Raw genomic sequence first — 13,390 nt, 5'->3', positions numbered from 1 at the left:
TCAGCAAAAGAATGGTTAGGCCATGCAAATTTTTTTTTTTTTTTAACAAATTTCTGCAAATTACTGAAAATCAAACAAAATTTTACGAATTTAAATGAGACACAGACAAAACTAGATGCTATTTGTTTATATAAAATCTAAATGCATGTATTTCATAAAAATAAGAATTTCATTTATTGTTTTACCAAACATTAATTCTTTTAACCAGAAATCAATCTTTCTCTTTGTAGCTTACAGATCAAAAGAATGAATAGTCAAATTGCAGTGGATATGTCAGAAATAAAAATTAAATATTCTTGAATTCCACTATATTGAAGTATACTACTTTGGTACTGTTTTAAGAAGACAGAATTTACCTGACATAATAGTAGTAAGAAGTTGTTGTAGATCAGCCATTTCTGGCCCGAGGAATTCCAAAGGATCAGAGGAAGTAGGGGGCGTTTCAACATCTAAAGCAGCATTCTCAGGACTTAACTGCAAATAATAAACATGCAACAATGCTCAGCCAAAATAAAAAAAGAATTTTACAACAATACATGCAAACACTAAACTGAATTATCAGTTAACTAAAATGTAAATTGTTCTAAAAATAATGAATATGTATGAATGAGGAATGAGTGAGATGTTTTAATGTATCACTGGTATATAGTCATTTGGCTCAAAGATATCTTCTTTTTATTTTACAATTTTACATTGAAAATGTGTTGCGAAAGAAATCCTTTCATTTAAGTTCATGATCTTGGAGTACGTCTAAATATTTGCTGGTAAGTTTTATGAAGAATCTTAATAAAATGTATATATAAAATTTAATTAGCACAATCAAAGCAAAAAAAAACATGAGTCTTCATGAATAAATAACTTTAAGAATACAATACATTATAATAAGAACCATAATGGTAAAAATGATAAAAACTTGAAAATGTGTTTTGAAACCTGTGTGTAAAAAGCAATTTGAATGTACTAAATTTTGATTTTAAGAAACATAAAAATTCAAATGAAAACATTCAACATTCACTATAAAAGATCAAAACATCTAAACAAACTGATAACATGCTAAATGAATATAAACATACATGTTAGTTTTACAACGAAACATGCAAATTTCTATAATAGAATTTTTTATAAGATAAACGTAAATAAATATAAACAAAAAATAATATAAATATTCTATAAAATAAGAGAAAATAGGATGATTCTACATACAGAATATAACAACAGCCCATGCAAAAAAGCCAATTACAAACAATCAAACTAATATACTTCAACTGCTTCTCATTTTGCCTTTTTTTTTTTTTTTAGAAAAGTATCAACTACTTTGGATTTTTCTTTAAAAAAATCATATTTTTGTCTTGAAAAGCAGAAGAATATATATTCTGTAGAGATGAGATACAGCTAACAGTTAACACATTAATGCAAGCATTTCAGATTTTTTTAGTATTTTCTTTGAACACTAGAACTTGTGTGTACGCCATGTCTTCACAGAGGCTCTCTTGTAGTCATTTTTCAGTTCCAAGCAGAACATTTTGGATTTCAGCAGTATCATTCCTGGACTCTTCCTCTGGACTATTAGAAGTGATGATCATTTACTGTTGGTAGTTGAGGTGCCAGGAATTCTCATATTTTGCTTATTCTCATCTATCAAACTTGACAGCATAGCTGGATTTGATATCTTAACCAGCATTTTTCTAGGATATCTGACATTTGAGACCACAAATAAACGAAGATATAAACACAATCAATGTATAAGAACTTTTATCAGACTTCCATAACGAAAGAAAATAAACACAACCATGTTCAGGATGTAACTTTGTTGTAAATTCATTGCTCAAAATATTCCTGAAGAGTCAAAGAAAACAGAATAAAGGTACTTGGTGTACAGTTGTGCAAGTTTTAAAATTATATTCAATACTGTCTCAGTCACATAAACTTTAAATTTTTAGATTGATAAAGCAGTACCTTATCAACTGGAAAACTATAAATTATTTAAGTTCTCATACAATAATGGGACATAACTCTTGCTCAATATATTGTATAACCTGATGATAATGAAAATTATCCATGATTCTATAACTTCAAAAAGATTATGTCCAGGTGAACTTTGAGAAACAATACACACGAAAGACAATGAGACAGAAACTTTGCTCCTAACAAACATAACCACAACAATTTCAGAGCAACTCAGAGTCACGAAATATGCTTTACACACAATATAAGTACCCAAGAAATTAAATGAGGAAAAAACATTCGAAAATGCAATATGACAACTTTTTCTACATAATTTATTTGCATACCAGTAAAATATACAAATTTATTAAATACACTAAAATATACAATGTGTACTTCTTCCTCAAAAGAAGGAAGATATTTCCTCTCTAAATAATACATTAATATTGCACATATCATAATATTATTATAAAACTTTGGTGAAGCTCAGAGATTCTTCTGCAATTTTAAAGCATTTCAAATGAAAATTTATTCAATCTTTGAAATAAATCTGCTTAAATATTGAAATTTCAGACGTATAATTGAAAAATATTCAATGCTTTTTTTTAATAACTATAACATGAAACTATTTTTAAAATCATAAAAGAATATTCTGAAACTTTACCTAAACAGCACAAATATTATATTTTATATTGTTTCTATAGAGAATTCAAAACAACAGATAATATTCTGGTACACAATTCCAAGCATGTATATATATCTTATTACAGAAATTATTGGTTAAAAGATATATTGCAAGCCTTTCCCGATTTGAAGCCTTCAACCAATTAATAATTAAAACTCATATTTCTCTGATTCTAATTTTAAATTTTGTAAAACACAAGAAGCATTTGAATATAACTCAGAAACGAAAAGATAGCTCAATTCAGTGTATATTATATATAAAGACCATCCCTTTGTTAAACAAACTAAAAATTCAAGAAAAAAACTGATAATTCATATTGACATGATTGATTTATTTAATACTTTAGTATCTGAGACAAAAATTTGTCCCATTGTCGAGCTTGAGATTAAATCCCATCTTAAGTCTTCTAAAAGCTTTTGTGATTAAATTTGGAAATTTTAAAGAAAAGACAGTCTTCTTTTAAAGAAATTATTGTTAATTAACTGACTAGCTTCTATGTTTTCTGTATTTTCCAAATAATTTAAAGAAACTAAAAAAGATTTTTAGTTCTCAAATATCTACAGTAAATACCAGTTTTCATAGATAAAAAAACCCTGACATAACCATTTTATTATATATCAATAGATGTCATTAGAACAACATGGTGACAAGGGAATAAGACTGATTAGTCATATAACCAGATATTTTCTAGATAATCCATGGTACCAAAATCATGATATCTATAGCACAATAAACTGACTTGGGGAAACTAAAGGGTGCTACAAAATCAAATTATACGAATGTTTTTTAAGATCATACATAAAATGGCAATGTAAAATTAAAGCTTACAGATGTATAATTTCAATGTTGTATGTTAAATCATATTATTACATTGGTTGCAATGAATAACATTGATTTCCCAGTGAAATAAAAACCGATAATTTCACTCTCTGACATCATACAACAATAGGCTTTGTCAAGACGTCGATAACAGCGGATCAAAACAAATTGTGAATGCGTAGAAAAAAGATATAGTTCCTTACATGTTTAACTTTAATTTCTTTGAAAAAAAGCCATTTGCCAAAGTAATAAAAAGAATAACTTATCAAAAAGTTAAATATCTAAAAATATTCAACTCATGACCAAACAACACTGATAATTAATGCATGCGCTTCGCTCATTCGTGAATTAATGTTGTTGTTCGGTCACTCGTTGAATAGTTTTTCTATTTTTTAATTCTTCAATTAGTTATTCTATAATTTGATTCATGGTGAGAGTAAATTTCAATGCAGGTTTTAGCACCCTGGATAACCTTGATTCATTCACATTACAATTGCAGACAGACTTTTTTTATTTGATTTTGAAAAATGATAATATTCTGAACTGTTTGGAGGATATTATTCTTAACAAATGATAAATAACATACACAGTTATATAAATATGAGAATACATTGGTCTAATTAATAATTGGTACATGTATATGAATTTACTACACATAATAAGAGTGTATTATGCTGACATATTGATGTTTGGTACACCTTTAATTTACACAGTTATTAACCATTATATAGTATTGTTCTCAATGTCCCCTTATGAAAAATTTAGTAAATATTGCTTTCTTGTACTTGTACTGTAAAACAACGGATTTACAGAAAAAAAAACTTCTCACCAATTATAAATACCTCGGAAGCCTACATGTAATTCAATTTTGAAATAAAAAAATTCCTCTTTCCAGTGAAGTTGTACTGGTTCCTTCCAATCATGGAAGTATTATATTGACAGGAACAACAACGATTATTTAGCATTTATTTATAACCCGGGTAGCCCTGTAGAAAAGATATGGAAACTGTCTAATTAGTACGCTGTCTTTAATTTCTTTTGTGACTATCTGCGATGCCGCGGTCATAAATTGACCAGAGATACTTCTTATCAATCACGTGGTTTAAATCGAGACAGCTTAACAATATTACCTGTCGGAAAACACCTTTACTCATATCAATCGCATCGGTAGACCTTTATTCGTGAACAACTTATTTAAATAAATAGACTGATGCATAAAAAATGAAAATCAGCCCAGAATTACAACGATTTGAAATAGTGAGTGACATTATTTTATTAGCTTGTGGGTGAAGTTAAAATCGTGATTAAGGTGTGTTCCGGTTACCGCCGGTTAACAATAAATATATTTGATAAATATTAAAACTTTGAAGTTTAGAGTAATATATATGGTTAAGTTACAGGATAATCCTGGAAAGTAGAAATTTCCAGTTTACAATACGAAAATTAATCGAGCAAGTACCAATCAACAAAATACAGCAGAAGAAAACAGAGATCTGACTACGTTATATAGATCTTTATATAATACAATTTCTGTCCCCTAAAATATGTATCTCTATCCGACCAAATGAAACTGTCCAAATGAAACTGGCAAAAATGATTGAACAGTCGCACAAGAATTTGTATAATGTCACTATACAAATCCTTGAGTCGCGGTAATAAAAAAAATTTAAACACATCGGGGTTCAGCTACCAACCAATGATCTTACCCTGGGTTTAGAGTGAAGCTTAATAATTCATACATTGATTTAATCTTTGATCTTTTGATTTTATCAGAACGATAATTTACAATCGTCTTAAATATGCAGGAAAGGTGTGCCACTCAATGGAGTAAACGGTAGTTATACTATTACCACAACTTGCGATATATATATATATATATTACATATAGTGCAATTTCTACCGAAAAAATAAATCAATAAAAATGGGGCATTTATTCAATAACATTTGGTACAAATTTCCATCGTCAATGTGTTTTTCTATAGAATTAATGATGACTCGCATTAATCCATCAATCACTCAGTCGGCACAGTTAGGCAACGGAATCTGCCGAGGTTTGCCGATTGCTGTTTCCTAAGAATTTATCACAGCTTTCGATTTCTTCTTTTATTTCCGTAATCCCGAAAGCAGCCGAGAATGACAATATTGTATGAAACCACACGCTGGTATGTAAAGAACGTGCCATGTTTCAAGCTAATTAACATGTCATTAAATTAGGCGCGGCATCGCAGATGAAACGTTTGAAGTAGGGTCATAGTAGTTCCTGTCAATATAAAACTTCCATGTTCCAATGAAGAGCAATAAGCAGAATCAAATATTTTCCATTGACATTCAAATGACAGTGTTATTTATTCATTCTTCTTAGTATTCAAGTTATTTTTAAGAAAGAAAATATTGGTGTAAAATAATACGAAGTTTTGACAAGACAGGTGACAATACAGTACTGTGTGTCATTGTCGGGGAAAGAGGCAGAAAGTTCAAGTAATTTTCCAATGCTCAACTTTTCTTACTCTCAGTTTGGCGAGTCTTAAAAACATAGATGATAGATATTTAAACATTTTCTTAATACATTTGTTCTACAAAAAAAATCATAAACTTTGTATACTGATTAAAATGATTATTACATGTACAAAATGTACATGTTTGTATTGAAAGTGACTGATTATCTACATGACAACTTTGTAATGAATTGGCAGTTCTTAAAATAAACGATTTGATAATGTTACCCAGTCCATTCAATGTTACCCAGTCCATTCAATTTGGACTATGAATACAACCTTAAATAAGTAAGTACAAAAATATCACATAAGGGTAGAAAAAAAGTTTGTAAAACTAGTCAAAAAGACATCTGTTGCAAAATGCAATATGAATTAAACTTAATGAAGCTAACAACCTCAATAGTGAATACAACCTTTTTTTTTTAAATTATCATGTAGAAGCAAAACTCATAGCGTAAAAATGCAAAATGCCCTATAGTTTATTCAAGAATGCATATCATTAATCTTATTTTAACCAACCAGTTAAGACCTTAAAATTAATTATTTTCTTATTAATCTGATTTTCAGGAAAAGATTTAATAAATTTAGAAACAAACTGGAAATAAGTCCCCTGTATTTAGCTAAGAAATACATGCTTACTCTTTTAGTTAAGTACTTCAATTATGAATAATTTTGTTCTGACAAAACTATTCTTGTTTAGAAAATTAAATATAGAAATTTTAATATTTTTTTACCAAGTTCAATATTATAGTTAAAATGTCTTATGGAACACATCTTCTTTGTCATAGACTTATCAAAGAACTGTAAAATAGGCACAATGTTTTAGTCATGCATTAATAAAATTGAGAACCTATCTTTTTTAAGACAATTCTTTTAAGTGTTTAGGTTACCTAATGTTAATCATGTCAAAGATCATAAAAAGAAGAATATCAAAGGATCTGAAACATATCTTAATGGAATAAGTATTTTCACCTTAAAAAGTTCATACTAATCATAGGTAAAATCAAGGGAAACTTTAGTGAAAAGAATATTTGATATTTGAAATTTGATATAAACATATCTTTATAAATTAAAAAAAAATTGTGAAGACATTCTAATGATAGTGTAGTGAAATAAATGAAGTTTAATGTATTTTTCAAATAAAATCTTCACCAGCAATGCAACAGCATTTTGCCAACTTATAACATTCCATTTTGTCTGGCAACATGCAATGATATATCTTTATCTGCTTCCATCCAGTGAACCATATGTTTCTATGAATTTACATGTGCATGAGCAAACTGAATAAAGGAACAAAGTTATGTATCAATAACAAACAAATTGCAAACACACACAAAGTAACTGTAAAAGAATATTGCACCTTGTTAATAAAAATGTTGGGCCATTCACTGAATCTTCCACGTAGCATGTAATTGTAAAAGTAAAATACTCCCCGATAGGTCATCTGCATTTAGAGTATAATGTAAATTATGGATTTCACAGTCTAACATATGTATTAGATATATTTCAATAAATAGTCATTTATGTTAATAAAATGGATTTCTAGTCGCGAGGATTCAGTGAAAAGACACATACATCATAACAAATGATGGAAAAACTAACTGATATATAAAATAAATGTTTGTTGCTAGCATGTGATTCCAACACACAAACTATATTTGCAATGCAGCTTTTATTATGCCCATAAGTTATAAATTTGAATGTTATAATTTTTCCATCAAATGATCTGAGATTCATTCAAAAATTCTATTTACAAACTTGAACATGTCCTTTTATTTTGCATTCACACAAACCTGTGTGGTGGGTTTCCTGACCGATGAGGTTTCAGTCCCACTGCTGTGCACCACACTGACAGGTATGTGTACTGCTTTAGGTGACCTAGCGGCCCCATCTTTGGTTAATGAAATACCCACCTTTGGGGGCGGAGCTGGTTTTGAGGTTGATACGGCTGACAAAACTGGTTTGTTGGGTGGTAAAGGGGGTGGAGTACCACGACCTGTTGGTACCATTTTCCTTGGTGACACATTCCCAGATGAAAGACTAACATTAGGATGACCACTCACATTAACAGTCAGAACTTTTCCACCTCCTGATATCGTTGTTGAAGATATGGATGACATCTTAGAACCACCTCGAGAAGTTTCGAAACCCATTTTGTCATTTGAAGCAGCACCAACAGGTGCAAAACGAACATCAGAGTTACTTTTCCTTGCATAAGTTTCCCTGGATCTATCGGGAGACATTGTTATAGAACGAGCCTTCCTTTGAACCTCACTTTCAGTATAAACAGGGGACATAACTCTGTTTTGAGTGTCTGTTATCACATTCATGTCACTCTGTTTTGGCACATTTTTTGGTGAAACATCTGCCGATTGACGTGGAGATGCTGTTGACCTAATTTCAATGCTCTGTATAGAATCTTTATGAACATGTTTTTGTAAGGCTTCTATTTGCTTCCTTAAGGATTCTATTTCAATTTGATGTTCTTTATTTTTGGCTTCCTCTTTGGCAAGCTTTCCTTTTAATTGTTCCCTTTCAACATCAAAATCACTACACTGTTTTTCCATCACTGCCTCCATTTTCAATGATTTTTTACTCTCCTCCACAAGTCCTTCCACAACATTTACATGTTTGTTCTTCTCTTCTTTTAGAGCATTTTCATACTTTTTCAGTTTCTCTCTATCAAGAATTAATTTTTCTATGAGTTTCTTTTGTTCCTTTATAAGCATAACTGCAACCTGTTTATGTTTCACAGAATTAGCACGTTCCTCTTCAAGACTTGCTAGTGTTTTCTTAAGATCTTTTTCAATCTTTTTATTCTGATTCTTTTCATAATCAATCTACAAAATAATAAACCATGTGCATACCTGATATAACTCAAACTTTTTGATTGTTTGTTTAAAAAGCATAAAAGACTTTAGAAATCAAATGAATAAAATCTGTAGATTTATTTTTCATTAAGAATACACATTGCCAAATGTTCTTAGCAGTTCTTTTTTGTCTATGCATTTGTAAGATATCTGACCTGTGCTGTTTCTATTTCTTTTTCCCCCATATTTTATTCTTTACTATTTTTTACTGACTAAATTCTATTGTTTCTCAGTTCTATGGTTCTGCATACTAGAGGTCGATGAAAAATTTCATTTCTCTAATGATTCATTTTTTTCATCAAATAACCTGAAAATATCATTGGACTTTGTTTTGGACAAATAACCACTGTCCATATTTAATGTAGCTTTTTTTCTGTTGTTGTTTTATTCTTATTTGTGGTTTGTTCCTTGAATATGCTGAAATGTGCATATCTTAAAAAAAGCAGCACAATTAAAGAAGAAAAGTAAATAAACTACATGTCTTTTAACAATCAACCTTTGCTGACAGAGGTTTTTGTATTGGTGAACAGGAATCTGCATGATACATGTGTACATTTGCATCCTATAGGGAACTTATGTACAGTCAGACTAGAGACATTTTATACAATGACACTTGTAAATAAAATGAACATTGTCTATACATGAAAAGAACAGAAGCAATTCATTACAGGGTCCTTTTGTGAAGCTACAATCCTTGTCCTACCAAATCGCCTTATTTCATAAGTAAAAGTTAGTATTATTCACCAATTATTCTATCTTCAGGAAATTGTTGAAAGCGTTATAAACAATTCAACAAAAGACAAACCTTGTTAACATGAAACATGTAATCAGTATATCAGAAAATATTTTCTTGCTTTCCCATAAAAATATTTCATCGTGGTTTATGCATTAAATAAAGCAAGAGAACGCCAACAGTATACCACAGGTTTGTATGTATAAGGCCAAAAAAAAAATATATGTCTGTTTAAGGTTACATCATCCATGTCATCAAAATAAATAGAGTAGGTAGGTCGGTATTACCATTTTATTATTTTTTTCCATTTTATTTTTTTGAGCCATGATTTTGAGTTGTGTGTCGGTCCGTTTTGCAGTGGTCCGAGTTGTCCATGGGCCGAGTTTACCCGTATTTGTAGTGATTGGAAAAAAATGGCGGTAAAATGTTTATTTCATCACACGAGTAGCGAAATTCATTAAAACAGCTATAATATTCATTATTATGAACATTGGGATGTATCAGGCAACACTATCTTCACTTTTAACATGTGTTCAGTTTCTTTTTCATTTTACAACGGCAATAAAATGGCTTAGGGTCAGTGCTCAAAATAGGGTCGGTCGGGTAACCGTAAACAGACATATATTTTTTTTGGCCTTATCATAAAGTAGTTATCAGTTTTTCTTTTTCTATAGTATGTACCTCTTGTTTTAATCTTTCTCTTTCTTTCTCTAACATGTATGTAACGTCATCACCTTGTGCAGTATCATGAGCATGTTTACGTTTCTCATCTTCTAATTCTTGGCAAACCTATACATTAGAACAAAATCAGAAATACTAATAAGACACTTCATTGACTCATTTATATTGGTCTAAATTCTAAAAGCAATGCTAAAGAAGTATTCACAAATAATTAGAACACTATCAAGTGACCTTGAACTTAAATAAAATAGATGTTTTACTTGTATGGTAACTAATTAGGACAATATCTGCTAATGTTTGCAAAGGCATCTTTAAGCTCTGTTCTTAAATTTTAATCTGATAGGTATTATGCTTTTGAGATTACATAGCCTTTGTAAATGTTTGATTACGGATTAGATGCAGTTATCCAAATTACATGTATATTGTGGTTTAAATATTCCTTTTCATAAATAAAATATAATGTATCTGCAAAAATTAGTTGGTTTACAGTAGTAAAACGAATTGTTAGATATCAATTTGCATGATAAAAATAAGATTTATAAGTCTGCAAAAACAAGTTGGTTTACAGTAGTAAAATGAATTGTTAGATATCAATTTGCATGTTACAGATAAGATTTATAAGTCTGTATAAGAACCTTATTGTGTTTTTTCTCAGCAACAGAACACTGTTCTCTCATTTTCATCTGTGCCTTTCTCTGTGTTGCTATTAGATTTTCTAACTGAGCCAGTTGGTTGTCATACATAGATTTTATAGCACCTTCATCAAAACTGTTATCGTTCAGTCTGTCCGTATCTCTTTGTAAAGCTAAGAAAGGATCTGTTGTGTTCACTTTTCCATATTTTGCTTGATATATAAGTTGTTTGGCTTTTTCAGACTAGAAAATCAAGAAAAACATTTCAATTTTCAATATGCACACGAACAATACTGACAATTAAAACAATAATACAACTTGAAATTTAGTGTTCATATGGTGCATTTTAATCTTTTTAGCCATAAAAAATACTGATTTAAACTCAAAATAATAATTCAAATAAATACCTATAGGCTCTTTTGAGTCTGTGTTCCTCACAAAGGTCTACATGTATGTGCATAATCAACAACTGTCTCTCCAACATTGTATGCAAAAATAGAATTTGTGACAAAAATTTCTCTTTTGTTGATCTTGTATTAATGGTCATTTAGTCTGTTTAGTTTCTCTCTTTAATTTTTGCACAAAACACTAAAGACTGTAAAGAGGGTATAAAAATCCTGATATAGGGGCAATCACTGCTATCAAGAGAGACTAACTATATTTATATATGAATCATCCTAACTATGCAGCGTGAAATAATTGCCACTGGACATTAAGCAACTAACAATCAATCAATTATAACTACATCTGCAAAATTTGACTTGTTTGTGGATCTTGCCTTGCTAATCCTATTTGGTTTATATATTATATATGGTTTTAATATAAATCCAAATGATACCCAAATGATGATTGTGGCAAAGTTTTGTAATATTTGGCGCAGAACTTTCAGAGGAGAAGATTTTTGCAAAAAATCTACATGACAAATGACAAATGCCAAGAGATGGTCACTTGGCTCTTTGATTCATTCTTAAAAGTATGCAGAAATTTTAGTGTTTTTGAATGGATATATTAAAGGCCAAATAAAAAGATGTGTGGTTCCAGTGACATCCTTTTTAATAATAGGGTCAGTAAGACTGCCTTTTTTTAATTTAATTTTTATTTTGGGTTGTCAAATCCCGAATAAAAATCGTGTTTTTACCAAAATTGTTTCTGGAATTATATGTGCCCAAAAGGAAGTTAGCCATTTTACATGAGTTTGGTTGATAAATAAACAGTCATGTTCCTTTTTTTAGTTAATTTTGTTCCATTCTGTTATGAATTTGTTGCATTTTACACATTTATAGCAGATACTTCTGATGGAAATTCAGATGACAGCAATCTTTGAATATAATTATTTAATTTCACAATCCTCAAAATTTGATCGTTTGAAAATTTATTTTTCAGAAATAAAAAAAAGTTCTAGGGAGGGGGGTTTCAACTAAGGAATGTGGGGTAACTTGAACCACACATATACATTGTATTTTTACTTGGGCATATATATAATTATTTTTTTTCAAATAGAAATTACTTGATTTGTATAAAGTTATTTGACTGACTGTAACATCTATATAAATTTTTATTACCTTTCAACATCATGGTAATGTGATATATGAGATAATTCAAATCTGAAGAAATTTTATTTTATAGATAGTGTTAAATATGAATGTGATGTTGCATATTTCTAAGACCAATTTTGTACTTTAAACTTTTCTGATAACCAGAATGCTACATGTATATGCTATTTGTTGGGAGACCACTGTTAAGACTGTCTAGAAAATAGTGATGATGTACTTCTTTTTCATAGACAATTAATATAATTCAAATGGACAAATTAATATTTGTGTGGTCATAATCTTAAGAATAGACCAGTTTAAAAATGTCTTATTCCTTGCAGACTTTATTTTTTTTAAACTTATTGTTTTAAAATTACTTTCAACCATGGATTGTTAAAAGAAAACTTTGACATGAAATGAGACTTGTATATCCTGTCTTTAAAATAAATATCATTTTTAATAGCCCTATAACCATGATAACACTTACCCGAAGTGTTGCTATGACAACCTCTCTGGCTTGCAATTCACCTTCAAGATAACTCAACAATTTCAATAATTCATTTTTGCTCAAATCCATCTTTGGATGTCTCTGAAAAAGAAAATTAATAAATATGAATATCTGTGTGTTTGTATAAAATAAAAGGCAGATATTTTTTCATCTCATTCTTCATCACATACATACATGTATGTTCATTTAAAGATCAGGATTTTCATTTCCACAATTTTTGTCAATGTTTATGACTTGAAATAGGGTGTCTGAGCATTCAAACATTCATTCCAGGAGTATCAACTTAAACCGTTTGTAAACTAACCTTTGACATTGGTTTAAATCTGAACTACATAATTTTTTTAAATGTGTAGTGTGTCATACATTTTCATGTCATAAAATGGTTTTGAATTAAACAAATTGAACATAACTAAAAATTACAATTCCTTTAGATTTGATCATGCTATATTTAAAATAAGAATTCCATCAGTTTATCAAAAAAACAAAAAAAC

The 13,390-nt window shown here is 29.6% G+C and overlaps 1 protein-coding gene across 2 annotated transcripts in view; it reads right to left on the bottom strand.

Annotated features, from left to right (window-relative positions):
* The window catches only part of LOC134691524 (cortactin-binding protein 2-like), a 40,180-nt gene that overhangs the window by 25,385 nt on the left and 1,405 nt on the right, over positions 1 to 13,390 (bottom strand). Inside the window, exons 2-6 of one of the 2 annotated variants that reach the window (XM_063552086.1) lie at positions 12,879 to 12,980; positions 10,863 to 11,102; positions 10,228 to 10,335; positions 7,737 to 8,783; positions 357 to 474 (exon numbers count right to left, since the gene is read on the bottom strand). In XM_063552086.1, coding sequence (XP_063408156.1) covers positions 357 to 474; positions 7,737 to 8,783; positions 10,228 to 10,335; positions 10,863 to 11,102; positions 12,879 to 12,980 — 1,615 coding nt within the window. The remainder of the gene's footprint in view (positions 1 to 356; positions 475 to 7,736; positions 8,784 to 10,227; positions 10,336 to 10,862; positions 11,103 to 12,878; positions 12,981 to 13,390) is intronic. The other variant, XM_063552095.1, reaches the window with a different exon arrangement.

This window comes from Mytilus trossulus, chromosome 1 (genome assembly GCF_036588685.1).
Source record: "Mytilus trossulus isolate FHL-02 chromosome 1, PNRI_Mtr1.1.1.hap1, whole genome shotgun sequence".
NCBI classification, from domain to species: Eukaryota; Metazoa; Mollusca; class Bivalvia; order Mytilida; family Mytilidae; genus Mytilus; species Mytilus trossulus.
Note: the sequence above shows the minus strand (reverse complement) of the source record. Positions and strands in the feature narration are given on the sequence as shown.